The 19,622-nt window shown below is 35.1% G+C and overlaps 1 protein-coding gene and 1 long non-coding RNA gene across 11 annotated transcripts in view; one reads left to right on the plus strand and one right to left on the minus strand.

Annotated features, from left to right (window-relative positions):
• Positions 1-3,707: 3,707 nt before the first annotated feature.
• Positions 3,708-3,933, plus strand: LOC121855824. The gene is made up of 2 exons (XR_006086856.1): positions 3,708-3,793; positions 3,839-3,933. It is a non-coding gene; the product is annotated as an uncharacterized LOC121855824 (long non-coding RNA).
• A 536-nt stretch (positions 3,934-4,469) lies between these two features.
• Positions 4,470-19,622, minus strand: part of LOC121855823 (protein-L-isoaspartate(D-aspartate) O-methyltransferase-like) — a 39,274-nt gene continuing 24,121 nt past the window's right edge. For 4 of the 10 annotated variants that reach the window (XM_042350966.1, XM_042350972.1, XM_042350968.1 and 1 more), the window contains exons 8-9: positions 18,722-18,796; positions 4,470-12,879 (exon numbers count right to left, since the gene is read on the minus strand). In XM_042350966.1, coding sequence (XP_042206900.1) covers positions 18,745-18,796 — 52 coding nt within the window. In that variant the 3' untranslated portion in view covers positions 4,470-12,879; positions 18,722-18,744. Of the gene's footprint in view, positions 12,952-14,972; positions 15,050-18,721; positions 18,797-19,622 lie in introns of all 10 variants that reach the window. The other 6 variants (XR_006086853.1, XR_006086855.1, XR_006086854.1 and 3 more) reach the window with 5 other exon arrangements.

The following is a 19,622-nucleotide window of genomic DNA, read 5'->3' on the forward strand; positions in this document are numbered from 1 at the left end:
ACAAGACTGTATTGCTATTAAGCTGTTCAATCTCCTCTAAATGCATTCCAATTAAAAGAACAATTAAATGTTGTACATGTAATACAATATTTTACATGAGATTTATTTATGGCCAAAAATTAGAGAGAAGAAAATTTTACAAATTCATATTACAAACGACTAATTTGCCGTGAGTCTTGTTTTCAACATGGTGTATCATACACTAACACAGTATCTTTTAATAGTTGTTTAATCATACTTATAAAATAAGAGATTCTATGTTCTTAAACAAGACATTCAATAAAAGTTATGTTGCATTTATCTTCACATAAAAAGATGAATCAGCAAATTTTCACAGAAAAAAAAGTAACACTAAATATAAGCTAGACATACTAATGCTACTCTCATATGGAGTATTACAACATTACAGTGAAATACTGTTTTCTAATATTTTTCTCCTGCAAAGTTAAATGATCAAAATTTCCAATGATATACTGTACAGAATACAATACTGTACTTGTTGGGACATGGGCACTGGGTACAATTGTGCTTAATGTTATTAGACAAGAAGAAACATGCTTAGAGGCTGTCAAGTACCACTTTGAGCACTGACCTAACAAGCTCCTCATCAGGGGAGGCATTACTATGCATCTCATGGGAAACCATGAAAATATTTTTTGGCAAAATAATTACTGAAAAAATATTTAAATATTTTTTCAGACAAAATTACATGATTATCAAACTTCTGGTAGAGTTTTGCAATCACAGTTATGAGAACAAAGGTTCCACCCCAAGTCCTTTGGAATGGTGTTAACTCTATTAGTTATGAGGCGGCCAAAAGCAGTTACAATATACAATACCGTGCTAGTTTTGACCCCGAATGAAAAAGCCTCTTCTCTCCTAGATGGATGCCCATCAAATATCTGAAGTGAGATATAGCATATACAGAAAAGCATAGTACCATAGATTAAAAACTAAAATGTCAAAATAATTCTAGGAGAATATCACATCATCCACTGATCATGGCATGTGTGCCACAGGCAGGCACAGTGGAAGAACATTCAGAATTACTGTATCTGAAAGAAAATCTTTCAATATTGCTACTCCATCTCAGTACAATACAGTACTATACTGTAGTATTCACTTATCTTCTCATTCCTTTTCAAGAAAAAAAATATTGAAATTTTTTAGAGAAAAATTAGGTACAGTACCCTAGTTTCTGATTGGGCAACCAAATTTTTTTTTTGTTAATCATGAAAAAATAACCAAAATAAAAGAAATGAGAATTTATTATCTTCAGTACAGTATAGAAGAATGTAAAAGCTAAAAGTTTCCCTTAACAATACATTCATAATTCAAAAAGCAATTTCACCCGAATGAATTCCTTGTAGTAATGTACAGTACAGTACAGTACAGTACAGTACAGTAATGCTTTACTGTACTCAGTTAGCTTCCCTGTTTTAACTCAAATACCTATACTGTACAGTACAGTAAATTTACCAGTACTTATTTTTTTTTATTAAACTTACCCAAATAAACTAATCAAAACTATGCAAAAATAAATTTACCCTTTTCTTTGGTACTGTATTAAGAAAAATAATGCCAACTTAAAATACATGCTTAAATAATATACAGTAGATAATTTACAATTACAGTAAAAAGCCCACAATTTGTTACCCTCTAATTCAAAATCACTCATCATATTGTTTTGCGGTTACAAAATACTGTATATCTATACTGTACTGTATTAAAAATGTCATAATATTTGGCAAAATTTTGAAATAACAAAAGACAAAATATTAAGATTACAGTACTGTATACCTGTTCATTAAAAATTTCATATTTGGTAAAATTTTGAATTCCGAAACATCCACAAATACATATGATGCACGTGTCGCCATGGGATGCGACCACCGACTGCCCTTCTCAGTGTAAACAAAGTACAGTACTTATTCACGTGCATCACTCGTGTCAGACTTGTCGGCCATGGTCAGTTCGTGTTGGTTAGTTCGTCTACTGCGCAAGCTTTTTTTTTCACTTGTTTTCCCATCAATGCCCACCCAGTATTTAAGCCATTATATTTGATAACCATGGACCAAGTGCCTAAATCTGGCAGATAACGGAAAACTACTATTGTTGTTATTGTTTCTTTTTCCCTCAGGAGAAGGTGTCCATCATGTTTAATAAAATCTCGTAATTCCTAAGGGGGTAAAGCCCCTATTTCGAATTATGGGGGTTTACTGTAGACTTTTAATAAATGAATTTTATAAGCAATCTTCAAAATGATAAAACACTGCACGCTGATCAGTGAAACCTCACTAATCCAGACTCCACTGGTCTGGACTTAAGTTTATCTGGATTATTTCTGGCCATGAGTTACCCTGTGACATCAGTTAATGTTTATCTGTGGAGTGGTGAGGAGATCTAAGGCAGAGTATTCTTACAAACTGTTCTCTTTTCTAACCTTCAACACTGTACTGTATATAGTGCTCAAAAAGGGTCCCAAGAGAAAAGCAGGAAACATGTGTCCATAACTACAACACAAAAGTTAAAGTTAACAGAGATACTTGTAAGTGGCTTGGCGGGAGCAAGATTGTGGAAGAGTTTGCAGTATCTAAACAATGTCTGATCAAAATAAATAATTAAATAAAAAAAAATATATAAGCTTACTTTAAATATGATATCAGTGCTGGAAGTAGAAGCACTGTGTCAACAAGAATGACAAACAACTTGGGATACACTACTGGAAGAAGCTGTTAACAGGTGCTACGTGCAACACTGTTCTAGTGGTGCTATTGAGTTTCAGTCTGTCATTAAAAGATTCATCACACATTTAGGTATTTCTAGTTTTGATGCCAGCATTGGGTGGTTGTGGCATTAATAATAACTACTGTCTTATATGTTACAGGTTTGTGCTTTATTAACTTGTATAGCAATTTTCTTCTATACATTATGGATGGTATGATCTTTCAGTTAGTCTAGACCCCCTCCTCCACTTACTCTGGACTAGCAAGGTTTTACAGTACAGCACTCGGTGATCATACACACCATAGTTCAACAAAAGCTTTGCTTCTACTCTACTGCAAAAAAACAAATAATAATAATAATAGGGCCTCATTATTCACCAAAATACAAACATTATCAATAACTTAAAGATTTCTTCAAAAACTAAGTTAATAAAACAATCAATTGGTAATAACCTACACCATGTCATGTACAGTACAGCAACAGCTGGTCATATCAGCTTACCTATCTTTTTTTCTACCTTTCTGTCACTACTGCAGTATAACTTCTAGGTATCATTTTTTGTTGTGCAATTCATGAGATCAAATGTTTATAATCAAAGCTGTGTTAACAGTTTGTAAGAACTGGGCATGTATAACATCTGGGCCTGATACCTTTTAATCTGGAGAATTAACAAATGAGGTCTATAAAATCACTCCATAACAAATTTTGAAGGCTTATGAAACACTAAATGGATGGCTTATCACCCAAACCTATTTTCTAGAAACAAAATTATTAGTCAACAAAAAAATTATTCATCACTCCCAAAAAGACTTTATATAAACAGTAGACAATAAGAAATGAGGAAGTACAGCCAAGATGTAAGAGTCAGGTGCTCCTTACTATCACCCATACACTGTATCAGGTGCTCCTTACTATCACCCATACACTGTATCAGGTGCTCCTTACTACCACCCATTCACTGTATCAGGTGCTCCTTACTACCACCCATACACTGTATCAGGTGCTCCTTACTATCACCCATACACTGTATCAGGTGCTCCTTACTATCACCCATACACTGTATCAGGTGCTCCTATCACCCATACACTGTATCACCCATACACTGTATCAGGTGCTCCTTACTATCACCCATACACTGTATCAGGTGCTCCTTACTATCACCCATACACTGTATCAGGTGCTCCTTACTATCACCCATACACTGTATGTATCAGGTGCTCCTTACTATCACCCATACACTGTATCAGGTGCTCCTTACTATCACCCATACACTGTATCAGGTGCTCCTTACTACCACCCATTCACTGTATCAGGTGCTCCTTACTACCACCCATACACTGTAGAATAATAAACACCAGTTTATGGTTGGAATCAACAACAAATACAGTACAATAAATCACAATTACATCAGTCAATAAGGTACTGTACTGTAATATGCTCTAATTTTCTGCATCTATTGGCAAAGCTGTGACTCCAATCCCAAGTACTAGAAGAGAAACAAAGTGTCTAAAAATAAACATACAGTTCTGTACAGTACATTATCAGTTTCTATCAGCGTACAATCAGCAAGCAGTGGGTCATGGACAAGACTCAACAATGTATAATACAGAGTACAGTATACCTGCAATGTACTTGAAGTACAGTAGATGTGCAAAAAGAACAGTTATGTGTAAATTTCACTAAAATACATCAAGTTCATCTTAGTTATTTCATATAGTACAGAATAAAATCACAGTCAGATGTCAGTGCATTAATTTAATAAATGTCACATAGCAAAATGCTGAATTGCTGCAATTTTCTTCCATTATGTAGTGACCCCACATTGCTTTCTCTGCTTTAGCATAAATATCTGATTAATACTTAATCTGAAACCACGGATTCAAAATACAGTCAGAATGTTAATGTAAAATATATCAAAACTGCAAAAAAAAACAAAAAAAAAAACATTATTTCAAAATACTTTTGGTGCTATTACATCAGCTTCAACTAAGACTGTGTACAGTAATACAATTAGAAGTGCTGTATATAATTTAGACTCTTGTAAGCCAGGAATTATTGTGTGTGTACTGGCACCAATTCTTCTATACTAAAATTCTTATTTTAGGTACCGCATCAACTGCTGGAAGATACAACACTGCATTACAATGTTTCCTACAAATATTGGAGGAGGTAAAACTATGATATTATTCTTTGTCATAATATGGCACCCTTAAAAGATCATTTATTTTGTTAAATTTTTTTTACTTCCGTTTTACTATTTCCTTACTTACTCCTTTCCCCTTGTATGTACTGGCTTCGTATGCTCATTAGTCTCAAGTGTACTTTTATCTCTTGAGGGGAAAGCAGCCAACAACTTTCTCACTTACGGTACAGTATATGGTCATCACAACATGCAGAATTCTTCAGTACTCTTTGTATATACTGTACAGGTATAATCTTTCTTTTAATGGTACCTGGTTTTTAGTTAACCATTACATTTACAAAAATAGGGATTTAAAAGAGTCGGCTTCTTCAGCACTGTTGCTGGGCCTCTTTAACACTTCAAGACAGTTTGTAGCTAGAGATTTGAGAAGGATTCTGCACAAACAGTATAATGAAATATAATTAGATTATCAAAGCTGATGTTACTGAAAAGACTGAATAACCAAGTTCTGTACCTACACTGTTACAAACTGTTTGTGGTGTGAGAAGTAATAAAGACGTTTGACAATACCTGTATTTCGAATTTACTTACTGGGAATAAATTGTCACATTTTGAAGGCACAGGCAGCAACACTAGTGAGCCATTTTTTCCCACATTAGTGTGATATACTGCACCAAGTCAAACACGCAATTCTTATTTTGGGATCCTTAAACCTAAATGTTTCCTATACTTGATAAAGAATGTTGCCTATTATTCTTATACAAAGTTGATTTACATGTCAAATAGGAATGAAGCCCCCCCATTATCAGGATTCATTTGGCCAATATAATGGTTCCTTACACTAATTATGTTAAGATCAATCTACAAGCATCCAGAACAAAATAACTTCTTAACTTATTATTACCAGGTACTTCACAGTCAGTCTATGAACCAAGAATTCTTTTCCACAAGTTTAAACCTTCACATAAATCTCATACTGCATGAACAATAGTGTTATAGGTGTACTTCCATCATTATAACAATTACATTTTTCAGTTTGGCTAATAAACTATTCATAATAAAATAAACTGCACTGTCTTGAGCCTTTACAGTTATATTGTAAAAATTCAGTACATAATCACATCATCAGTGTCCTTCATTTCTTGCTAACTGATCACAGGACTTAGAAGAAAATCAAAGATAGGAACATCAATTCATGTACCTATACACTGTCACTCTACAATACATACACCCCATGATGAACCAGATGAACTTACAAAAGCATCCACAATCATGTTAAAGATATGATATATTAAATACCACCACAAAATAATTAGCGCATATGACTAACATCTACCAGGTCCAGGCACTTCTAGGACTACCTTAGGCATTATGTACATTTCAAGAAACTGATAAAATTTGCAAACCAAAATTTTTAGGAAACAACGAATTAAGATGGCGATTTGCTTCATCAAGAGAGTATACTATGATGATCAATACAAACACTACACTAACAGCAAATAGCTAAATCATTTTAATTAAACCTATATTGAAAGGACACATCAGATAATTCCTTGAAAATTCACCTTCCACATAATGAAATACACTTGTAATGACACACACACACACTGTACAGCAGGAACATATCAGAAATATCAGAGAAACTCCTAAAGTTTTTCTTTCTACCTGTATATACAAATGTGAAAAGATAATCCTTCCACACCCAAAGTGGCAGCATGGTACCTGGGGGAATAAGCTTCCAATATTTTACAATTCATTTTCAGTTTGATGAATTATTATCAACTCAATGTGATGCACACTCTAAAATCTTTTGTTATCCATCAGTTGTGAATGGAAATGATTCCACTAATTATAAATTATTCTTCAGGAAAAAAAACAATAGTACAAGTATTCATATCAGCAAAAACTTAGTACTGTACTGTACAATCCAGTACACTTAGACATGCAAACTCAAAACCTTAGATCAAGTTTAGGCAAAAAGAGGGTTGTGTTGCCTGATGCAATTCAAGTAGAAATTCATACAAGTACTGTCAACCCAGCTCAGGGTTCACATACTCCGTGCTCCTCTAAAACTCATAGCAAATTTATATGAAATAATGACCACTCCCAACTAGCACAAACCACCACCCCAATACAGTATATGAATGCAGCCTACCAGCAGTGACACACTTCAGCTCTCAGTCAGCAAAGTCCCAGCCTTTCTCAAGTACTGCAACCTACTGTCACCATATACTGTAACACTGCACTAATTAAAGATAAGTAATGAAGCATGTTCTTATCACAGCCACACTATGCACATTTCAAAAACTTGTTTGTCACTGGCTTAAACATTGTGCTTTCATATTCCTATCATAGTACAGTAGTTTTATCATCAAAAACCTACACATCCATCCAGCTATATAACAAAAAGCTAACACAGAGCTTGAATACAGTATCTGTCATGAGGGAAGGTCATAAATTCAGTGAGCTGTCCATAATTAACCAATTTTGTGATACTGTACTAATTTAACCTGTTGGGCCCACTTCATTGAACATTGAAATTCTATAAGTATACTGTATAGTAGCATACTGTATACAATAAAAACCCTCTTAATCCAGATTCTTTTTATCCAAATTTCTGCTTTATCCAGACAGGCAAACCACTCTGGACTAATTTGTTAAACCAGATTGAGTCACGATCTTCCCACCTGGTGGCAAAAATAAACAAAATACCTTCAGCATGCTGTTGGCTGTACCACTTGTACACTGCCTGGTCCAAATCACCAAAGGCAGCATTTCACACACAAAACACTATTTGTTGACCAACAGCTGCTTCAGTTTCCCGTGAGGCCATCTTCACCTTATCTTTGTTCCGGATAAGATCGTAGTCGATTGATTTTTCAAGTCATATTTTTCCATCAAACCTTTTGCAGACACACCTTTCTTGTGATCTTCCAGAACTGTTAGCTTGTCCTTCAAGCCAAACTTCTTTCTGGTCCTCTTCTGACTTCCTTTTTAAGTTGTCTTGCCTTTAGAAGACATTGTAATTAGTCCACAAAGCAGCACAACTGGCATGTAAATAAAGCTAGTAATACAATATTAGAAGTTCCTGTGCCCCAGATGGCAATTTGGATTTTTCATCCAGATTTTTCTCAGCTTTATCTGAATTTAATAAACCCCTTCCGGATATAGTTTTATCCAGAAATTCGCTTAATATCGACTGGATTTCTCCCCTATTAGTCCGGATTAAGAGGGTTTTTACTATATAAAATAGTTCTACACCAAGTTTACTTTCCATCCTTTATTTTCTTCAGAGCAAAAACAAATCCACAATGTGATCATTTACCATTTTTTTCATATCAATTCAGTCATTTACTTTTGTGCCTAAAATTACATCACAGTAGAAACTGAAACTGTACTTTATTTATTTATTAAAGTATGTAATGCCAAATACAATATTTGCTACAAAACCTGTCAATGTATGAGCTAATCTTGAGTGGATGTAATCATTTACTTTTTCCTCTAACACTGGAAATTTATTACTTAATTTTTTTATTCTATTTACAAGACTGATAAATATAAAGTCTGAAAAAAAAATCTGTAACCAAGTTATCCCTGCACCTAATCATTGTAAACACCATCAACAGCAAAATATAACTACATTTCTGACTTGTAAAATAACAGAACAAAAATCCCTGAATAAAAGCCACCACACTAGAGCCTTCATCACAGCTCACAGCTATCTCTAAATTTCTCTGCTGGTTGTAGTGGAGGAAATCTACCTAAATTTTTCCACCTGTGCACACCTCTGATACAATCAAAGTATAACTGTCAATGGAGAACCTTAGCCACACATAAGACCTGTCATTCATGTTTGTTTCAATATTTTAGTTATCTGAAGCCATTCATAATTCTAAATTAAATACAGAAACATTAATGGTATTAAGAGTGTTATTTACCGAGTACAGGTATTTCTGTGTACCTAATTAAATATAATAAAAAGGCTCATCAGTTCTTATACAAGTGCCAGGTATAAGGAGGACTATACAGTACAAGTGTGTACAGTTATACAGTACATACATGGTATTTAAAAATATGCTGGGATGAGTAGTACGGGATAAAGACAGTCCCCGAGTTACGAACGGGTTATCCATAAATACTGTAAATAAAGTGATGTTAAACAATATAAAATTAATGTACAAAACCAAATTTAATAACAGATTTTGTGATGAATATATTGGAATCCCATTTTAAGTGCAGTTGTTCATAAGATGAGAGTTTGTAACTCAGGGACAACCAGTACTGAACCTCTGCAACCTTAGTATTCATTTCTCATTTTTGTTGTACCAAAAATGAAAATTCTTCTAACAGTGTGAGGACCTCATTTTCATTTTAAGGTTTTAAATACAATTAGTCTGACAGTTGGGGCCTAGCTAGGTGACTTGCCCTCTGTACCTCTGAATCCATTATACTTAAGTCTGGGAACAGCCATTATTGATCTAAGCTAGTGAGCACTTTTTCATGTATCATTTATGAATATGGACCAAATACAGCAAGTGTAACACAAATATGCATATTATCTGTATATATTGAATTTGCACAAAATCTTTATGACAATACACATTCAGACTAATGGTAACAAAGCTCTATTTCCATTGCAAATGAACTATGTTCATACTTATAACTGGCATAACATTTGCAGTAGCTAAAAAAGATAAATTAGTTTTGAAAAGCTATAAGTCACCGTCTTCAGTAAATAATTGCCATTAGCCTCAATTACACAGCAATGCAAAGCACAGAAACAATAATAATATGGTCAAGTTTTTATTAAGTACAGTATTGTATATGAGAGATACTGTTTCCCAGGAAGAAATTATCAATATTTATTAATTTATATGTTAGGACTCTTATTTGGTTTAAAGCAGTGGGCCATATGGAGCCACTACATACCCTTGCCAAGATTAATCATGCTCAATAAAAAAGTTTGACACAAACAGCAAAGCACCACTTCACCTTGTACTTCATTGACCTGTACTCCTTCCTTAGATTATAAGTACAGAAAAGCACAGTACTGTACATCTGAGATATGGACAAATAAAAGACTATCTCCTAACACAAGATATCCAATTCAACAATTGAATCTTCCACAAAATAAACAATGTCTAATCAGCTCTCTGTTCTGAAATATTGAATCGACTCTAAATATAACATCATCACAGCCTCAGTACTCGCATTATCCCAGGTACAATACCATTTCTTGCCTTTGCCGATGGCTATTCCAATTACTGTACGTATACTCATGAGAGAATCTGCTTCAGTCAATGTAAATTCACAAGCCACGACATTCAGCTGGAAAATAATTTAATAACTTCTACATAATTACAGTAGAATCCCAGTTATCCGACACCTACAGGGGTCGAGAGGTACTGTACTAGATAAAGTAATTTTCCTGTTAGTTGAATCTCAATCTTAGGATCCCCCATTAAATCCTACAATGCATAGTGCTACAGGCTGACCTCACAAACTCATGTTCTCAGAAAAACAGACTTCTTTAGCACGTATGCCACTCAATATAGACGATGTGGCTTATAAATAAAGAAAATATAATATAAAACTATAAAAAAAGAAAAATGAAGAGCATGAGTGTGTATATGTAGGAAGTGAATGTGTGTGGAGGCTGTGGGTTACTGGGCTATAAATATGTGGCCGCACTCCCTCCCGATGTGAGGTCATGGTATACATAAGAGTGGAGGAAACAGTAACTATTGACCCATACTGAGCAGTCCCATTTACACCCAGCCCCTATCACTCATATATCCATCCAGCCTATGTTTGAAGCTATCTAGTGTATTCGAGTTAATGATTATGTTTGGTCCGAGTACTGAGCCTTGGGGTACTCCACTAGTGATGTTTCCCAAATTGGATTAAGTGCTGCTAATGCTTACTCGCCATTTCCCATCCTGTAAACATGCCCTAATCCATTTTAGGATATACACACAGCCAGCAAGGCAGCCACATATCTGTGTGTCAGCTGGGTGACTGCTTGAACTGTTATGTTGCCCAGATGATGGTTTGAGTGAGGAAGAAGTTATATTTTTTTCATAATATATGTACAGTACTACAGTATTGTATTTTATATTCTATGTTTCAATTTTATTGTTTATCATAGCATTAAATATGGCAGCTCATCCCATTGTGTGCTGTATTCAAACTTACAAACCCTACTGATATTGGGGGAATTATTATTTCAATTACAGTATTACTGTACAGTATTATTATTTCATTTTGGTGCCTGTTAGTTGAATCTAATGGTTGCTTGAATACCGGATAACTGGGATTCGACTGTACTGTATATGCAAAGTACTTACTGAACCTAAAAATTTGGCATTTCCTTACTTCAGGGGTGACTCATTTATGGCATAAAATAAACAATTTAACACTAATTATTTGTTTGATTTGTATATAAAATATATCAGTGCTTGAAAAACCAAAGTCTACAAACATCTCAAAAAATTATTTCCTGTTTACATATTTCTTATAAAAATGAAGTTAAAGATTATTTCTGTTTTAGTTCTTGTCACTGCAAACCTTCAAGTTATGGCATTATGTTTGAAAGATAGTTATACTAAATTATGTAGTACTGTAATCATATTATATTTACAGAAGACCTGAATGTGCTTCTAAACCTGACCTTTGTAATATATAAAAAATGTACACAAATTAATCAATCATAACAAATGTGAAAAAAACTGCATTTTGTAAACTTTCAGCATTTACAGTTCTGATTCCATTCACTGGTGAATAAAATATACAGTATATACAAGCTAAACAAACTCTAATATCTAAAGCTGAAGAGACCTTACAACTATTTAGCAACAATAAGATCCTCAAAATGAAAATGACTTACAAGTAATTTGCACACATAAAATAATACACTTTAGCTATACTGTTCTAACACCAAAAACACTTATTTGCTCCATATCTCCATCATTCTCTCTCCTATTACTTTGCTAAAGGATAAAAAAATTATGCCTATGATTAATTAAGCATTAGAGGAGCTCCTTTGAATTTTGGCCTGTGCCACAGCTGAAAATTAACTTTACAGAAGTGCAGTATGTTGATAAAATACTGTTGGGATGATTAACAGTAATCTTTGTAGTTCATCTTCAGTCTAGGTTGTTTACAATCTCACTAACACAACATTGGTAACTCCTGTGTAACATGGTTCCATATATGTACTGTAATACAATATATTGGCATCTAAATAGGATTTCCTTTCTATATTGCAGTATGGGGGAACATGAACCCAAACCATACCAATCTCTGTAGATTTTCCCCCATTTACCCATTACTCAAAGACAGCCACTCTTCCCACGGTTCTTGCTAGTTTGTCTGGTGTTTGGAAAATATCCTGAAAAGCAGAGACTCCCAAGATGCAACTACACAAAGCAGCCTTGAGCAATCACTAAAAGTTATGGAGCATGTCATATCTGTAAGCTAATCTTGGTCTTTTTCAAGGTTACTGAGTATTAATGTAGTAAATTACAATCTATTTAATGTGCACCATTCAATGACATCAATCATACTGGCTACAGTAATCTTATTCAAATCCCTTTTAATTTCCTCACAGAATGATTATAACTAAGCAATAATGTAGTACTGTTATTATATCATCGCCACAATCACACCTAAGGTGAAGGACTTCTCAATCCCTCTCATATTAACAAGATAAAAAATAAAAGCCAATCCTTTCTTAGTATGAACCTGTGAGAGGAAGGTCTTGGTAGTAAACAGTTGCAAAAAGTTAATAAACAAATCAGGCTTTTAGGAAGCGGCTTTGTAAGGCTGAGGTGCGGGCGGAGGCGTAGTGGTAGGTGGCTGTGGTGGAGGTGCGGGCGTAGGCGTGGTGGAGGTGCGGGCGTAGGCGTAGTGGTAGGTGGCTGTGGTGGTGCAGTCGGAGGTGGCAACTAAAGGAGGGAGCAGCACCTGCGAGGAATTATGATTCAGCTGGCGTGACTCACAGCTCCCGTCTGTGGAATGAGACAAATGGCGTGGTGTACACTCCTGCCACACCTATGCTCCTCCAAGGTTAGTATTTCCACCTACAATACATAGAGTAGGAAACATAAAAAGGATAATACAAATCAGTGTTTTCCACACTTTAGTTTATATTGGTAGTCATTTGATATCATCATCATCTTACTGAATATGACCTGCATATGTTACTTATGACATGCCACACATACAGGCCACATTGCCATTTTAACAAGAACTTAAAATTATTTTAGACTTATTAATATTGTTCAGGATCAAACATCAGATCAAGCAATGTCATTGAGAAAACATGAAATAAACATTTGGAAAACACTGTACAGGAAATATAAAGGAAAGGACAAACTACTAAAGTACTAAAGCCAACGATCAGTTTCTAAGCTAAGGTTAAAATTATTCTGAAGGCTGACAAATATCATCAATCTTATCAAGGCAGTTAACAAGCCCTATTAGTCTGCTGAGTATCTTGAGCGGTGAAACTATCCCCATCTTTTCACGTGCTTCTCTTGGTAAATGAACCAATATATTTTTATGACAACCTAAATAATACACAAATTCTTTAGCAATTACAGTAATATCTCCATTAGAAAGAATTCTTTAAACCCGGAACTCTCCGGATTTTAAATTTTCAAGGAAAATCGTTCCCAACGCCGGAATTTTCCAGAAAATTCCGGCGTTGGGAACGATTTTCCGAGGGGCACATTTTCCGGAAAATTACGAGAAAATTTTCCCGATACCCAGAAAATTCCGGGGATGAGGGATATTTTTCCCGGCTTTGAGAGTAGTCTCATTACCCGGAAATCTCTCATTCCAGGAAGTGCTCTGCACCAATTGTTCCGGCTAACAGGGATATCACCGTATATCAAATATTGTTGCTTAATTTTCATAATAAATGAGGAGTTGACCCTGAAATCCCATCTAATAAGAAAGCCTGGATCCAAGTCCACAGGTTACATGCCTAGGTCCTTTGACCTTGATGGCTGAAACAATGGTAATTACCGGTATATAAAGTCTAAAAATTTTGTCACAACCATAGGTGTTAAAAAGGGGTCTTGGAGGCATCAGCTGCCAAACTAACAGTGTCCAAAACGACTATCCTTTGGCTTTGTTACAAATTGTCAATTCATCAATTCAACTCTCAGTTCCAGCCCACCTCCATGTTACCAAACAGGAAGAGGGATGTCAACTGAGTCGCCTAATCTGCACTCTGCTATAAAAAAAGGATTTCAGGATCAGTCTCACTTATATCCTAATGGCTGGCTTAGGCAACTAACTTATCATAAAACCAACCAAATACAGGGAAGAAGGAAGTAAAAACTAGCTCCAAAGGCCACAAGGGGAATAATGTTTCTAACAAAACAGCAGAAAGCAAAGAATTCCAATTAACAACTCCTCAGTACCATGCAAACTTTATGTACAGTTAGCTTATCTCAGCAACAACTAATGTAGGATGTAGCTGATGCCCAGCCCCCCTCATAGTAATGACAGCCAGAACCGAATTCCATCACAGGGCCATTAAAAATCATAATGCCCCTGAGGACAGGCAACCAAGGGAAACGGCCCAAATAGTGAGTTTAATGCCTTAATAAAAAAAGCACAAGACATATGGTCTAGCTCAGCAGTAAACAAAGTACAACCCATGGACCAGATCCACCCAGCAAAAATACTTTAACCTAGTTACCATGACATTTAAGAGTTATTTCTTAAAAGAGCATCATGGCAGCAAAACCTGCCATGTAAGGCAAAATGCTGATGAGCCAGTCACACTCCTAATCTCTGCAGACATCGGCCACAAGCTAATTTCAAAGATACTATAAGGAGGAAACCCAGGTTCAGTTGTACAAAGGAATTTGGGGATTGATCCTCCCTTTATGATCAGATGCCTTCACTAGTGTACTTTTCTAATTGAAGGTAAATGATAAAAAGTGTTTATATGAGCTCCCAAAGCTTGGTTGATATTAACATAACAGTGAAGTTAACCAAAATGCTAGAGTAAGGTAAAAGGAACTACTGTAAAAATTGTATGGCATATAAGATGCACTTATATATGAAAAATGGGTAAAATAATCACCTCGCATCCTATAGGTGAAGATGGTGTCTCCTGCAGGCTAATGAAACCCCAAGTTGCTGTTTCCAGTAGGCTAAATTCTGCCAAGTTGAACTCCAGAATTAGAAAATATGTTATTGTTTGTTTAAACACATTACAGTGGAGTCGTGATAATTGGCAAAATCCAAATTTGCATTCTTCAATTGAAGGATACCTCTATTACTATCTCTCTTAAATTTTGCAGTTAAATATCATAATTTGCTGTCAAGTGCCGGCTGCTGCGGTGTTTATTTACATAATAAGCCATAAAAGTTGTGGGAATATCTTTTCAATGGTCTAATTCGACTTAGAAATAGACAAAATATAATATAAATATCACTTCAATGCTCGAATTTGGTGGACTGAACCCCCCCCCCCCAATCCTCCTCCCTCCCTCGCTCGTTTCCTCGCTCCTCTGATGTTATTAATACAACATTTTGCAATTTCACCGTAAATCCCATATTATATAGGTTCAATTGGTACTGGGTTAATAAGACATTACTGTAGAGCAATAAATTTTCCAGAGATATTCCTGGTTCTTTGTCGGTATAGGCAGACCGCTTGCCTCTCTCGTGGTCAAGAAACCGAGATGTTGTATTGGAGTAACCCACAGGATGACTAGGAGGAAGGAAAGGAGCAGTTTATATTATACAGAACTACTTTTTTGTACAAGATCTTTGTATGATATTTAGTGTTAATTAAAGCAATTTTGGAACATATATGGGAATTTTTTGGGCCTCTGGTACCAAACTAATTACCGGTATTTCCATTTAAATCACAAACTATAATTCGTAATTTGATAATTCACAATGTCTTCTGGTACCTAACCTGCACATTATCAAGGCTCCACTGAATTATTACCTTTAATTAATTAAAAAAGGAATTACTGTAAATATAAATGTAGGAGTTACAACTACCGAGGAAGATAACCCGCAATGATTACCGGTAGCTTCCATATGGCACCCAACTCCTCAGGGCAAAGCAGTAACTATTTCTCAACTCTTACAAGCATTACTATCTATTAATATCATACCTGCAACATTTATCTTACTATTTTTATTAGGAACCTCGCATAGCTTTTGAAAAAAAATTAAAATTATGATAAGGATGAATAACACCGACAGCCATCACCATGTGCTAGTTGTGTCTCACTAGTGCACTCTTGTCTCCCATGTCCTTAGTGAAACCACTGCCAAATGGCAATGCAGTATTATTTATTTTCTTTTATTTATGAGTACCGTATTATTTTTATTCATTCCTCACATTTACCAAGGAGAAAAACATCAGACTGAGGAGGGATAATACGCCACACTAATCTGTGGATAGTAAAAATTCAATGTTGAGGTTGGTGAAATGATATAGAGTAAAAACCATGGAAACCTGGAATCCCAGGATTGGAAATCTATGGATGGCGAGGGTCTACTGTATTTTAGCAAGGCAGGAGCCCCTATTACACCAAATGAATGGGGGTTTGTTCTAACCTTATAAGTAAAGATGTTATAAACAAAATGTCTCTTTGGGGCTAAAACAAAATGTCTCTTGGGGGCTAATATAAAGTACAGTAGTTTGCACATTTTTATGTGGCCACAATCCCTTCACCTCAAGAAATACATAATCCATACATATAGATATACAATGAAAAATACTGAGCAGCCTTATTTTAATTTAATAAATAAAATAAATAAAACAGAACACTATATAAAACAGTTAGTTTTACAAGATATATTAAAGTGGGGGTTAGAAATACACACGTATAACTCGTAATGGACGAACTACATTAAGTTCTGGTTACTTTTCATTAAACAGGAGATCAGTTCACTACAATATTAAAGAGACATGTCACTATCAGCATTTGGGTGACACTCAAGACACTTTGGATGACATTTAAATTAACCAAGAGATTGTTTTGATAAGATCTTAGAAAATGGAGAGGCAAGGCAACAACAATTACCACCATGGAAGACTAAACATAAGGACCATCAGGTTGTGACCATCATAATGACCACCATGAAATCTCTCCCCACATAAAAGGGTGAAACATGCACCAACCTTCATCCTAACTGGTGATGTGAGGAAGAATCTGTCTGACTAAATAAAGCCACAACACAAAATTAGGACCACTAAAGGTACTACAGACTACACAACTAAATGCATTCCATCATTCCCATTTACAAAAATAAAAAAAATAATCCACGAGGCTTCGAGAATGTAGACCCTGGGTGGCAGAGATCGTGAATCACCCACAAGTGTACAAGATACAGCTAAGTTAGTCAGTAACTAACACAGTAATGCTATGAGTTTCCCAAGTTCAGTTTAAGAACCATAAGAAGTGTAATATTCCAGAGAGAACACAAATATTTTCCCAGGTCATAAACTGTCCACCTTGGATCACAACTGTGTGGAGGACAACTGGCCATAATACCCAAGTGTGTTTAAGTACAGTGAGTTCTGCTATAACGCGTGTTTTGATAACGCGAATTTTCTCTAACGCGATTTATGAATTAGGAACGATATTTGTATAACGCGAACGCTTGTTTGCTCTAACGCGATTTTTGCTTACTATTTCTCCAACTGTGAATATAGTAAAGAAGAATATCAACAAGAAGCGTTCTGGTGATAGAATTCCCGGTGATGATCGTAAAAGAAAGGATATAACACTTGAAGAGAAGCTCGATTTTATCAACCTCAAAATCACCCTTCTCCCCCATCAAGTAAAGTGTTACATTTACTGTATGATTTCATTATTAGATATGAATGTAACATTTATTTAGACTGTGCTATCCTTTGTGTTAGGCTAACTACTAAATTTTTTCGATTTCGAGTAATCTGCACCTAACCCTATTTTCTCCACAAGCCCTGTTATTTCTATTACGCGATTTTCTATAACACGATATTTTACATGAACACAATTATCGCGTTATAGCAGAACTACCTGTACTCGTATCTTTAAATGTTTTTTTTTGTTTAATTTCTAACTTGTTATCTTTTCATAGAAGGAAGCATAAGATCTAACATATGATTTTTTTTTTATGAAGAATCGATCACACCCCTGAATTAACTATTGTATTCTGTAAATAGAAAAAAAAGTTGACAATCAAGATTTCAGAATTACATAATGATAAATGGTAAAAAAAGAAAACATTCTGAGAGGATATGTAGAGAAATGTATCATGAATTTTAATATCATAGCAGTACAGTAAACCTCTATCCTCAAGCAAAAGATTCATACTAGTACATTTACCAGTACAAATTTGGCAAGTTCATACAGTATAAATTGCAACAGTTCTTTTTAAATATACACCAAACACCATCTTATGAACCCTAATTATTCTTAGAAAATGCACCGAGAAGTAAACTTGCAGAGTAAAGTGGGAAAAAAAAAAAGATTTGGGTACAAGTTACAACACCATGAAGGAGGTGACAGTCTTTGAAGAATAAGATCTTTAACAATGAGTTGCTGACCATGCAGAGAATCTCCCTACTTCATGGATGGCCTTAAATAAAATCTTTAAAAAGGAGTAGTACTTTTCTACATAATCCCCATAGCTTTAAAGCAAAATACTACTGACAATCACCAAAAATATTAATGAAATACAAAACCACCATTTTAAAATTTATCTTCATATATTAATTCCTATATAAAAAATCTGTCATTGCCTGAGAGGCAAAGGAAGTTATATTAAGCATTAGCACTGAGATAATGGCCTGATAAAAGGTTTTAAAGGCTTACTTACCTTTCCTTTTCATCTTTATATGCTCAAGAGGAAAAGTAACTTTGTAAGTGGCACCCACAGGGGTCAAGTCTGATACTGGTGAAAAATTTTCTAAGTAAAAAAATCATCAAATACACTAAAACTTATTCAAACTTTAGCCCCATTCATTAAAGATAATCAAAACAAAAATTACCTACATGAAGGATACATTATTTTAAACAAGTACAGTAGTGTTACAATCAATGTATGGCCCTGCACATCTCATGACACCTGGAGAGGGGGGAGGCAGTGTACAATACGAGTAAAGATAAAAAATGCCAGTCCTTTGTCATTACTGTGTCCAGATTTTAGCTTCCACTCTCAAAAAGAGCATGACATATCATCTAGACAAGCAGGAAAACAGTCAACCAACCAGCCTACACAAGAGCACCCTCCTTGAGCTTCCTGTACTGTACCACCTACAGACAATGGGGGGAGGGCAGGTACAATAATGCAAGTACTGTACTGTAAATACCAGTAACCATGTCAATATTTTTTGGTGACAGGCTTTGCAAAAACACGTATCTGACAACCACCAAATAGTCCTTTCTGACTGGTCCTTGAGTTATCAGTCTATAACCAATGGTCTGGGTTCAGTGACACATGTATAAGTTTAGAATCATATTTAATTTTTTTACCATTGTATCTTTTGTAGGTGTAATATAAAGTTTAATTTACCCCAAAACTTTAGATCTGTAACTATAATGAACTAAATTTGGCCATCTTATGAGGGAGTGACAGCCTCACAGTGAACTTTTCCATGTAACTCTTTTGTTGTCACACCTCATGATGCGTGCTGGCATTTTTATTCTTTTATGTGGGGAGTTATGCTCAATTAAGTAATAAATATGTCAAAGGGGAGGAAGTTCTTAGGTATAGCCTT

The sequence above is a fragment of the Homarus americanus genome, unplaced genomic scaffold, assembly GCF_018991925.1.
Source record: "Homarus americanus isolate GMGI-L3 unplaced genomic scaffold, GMGI_Hamer_2.0 scaffold14072, whole genome shotgun sequence".
Classification (NCBI taxonomy): domain Eukaryota; kingdom Metazoa; phylum Arthropoda; class Malacostraca; order Decapoda; family Nephropidae; genus Homarus; species Homarus americanus.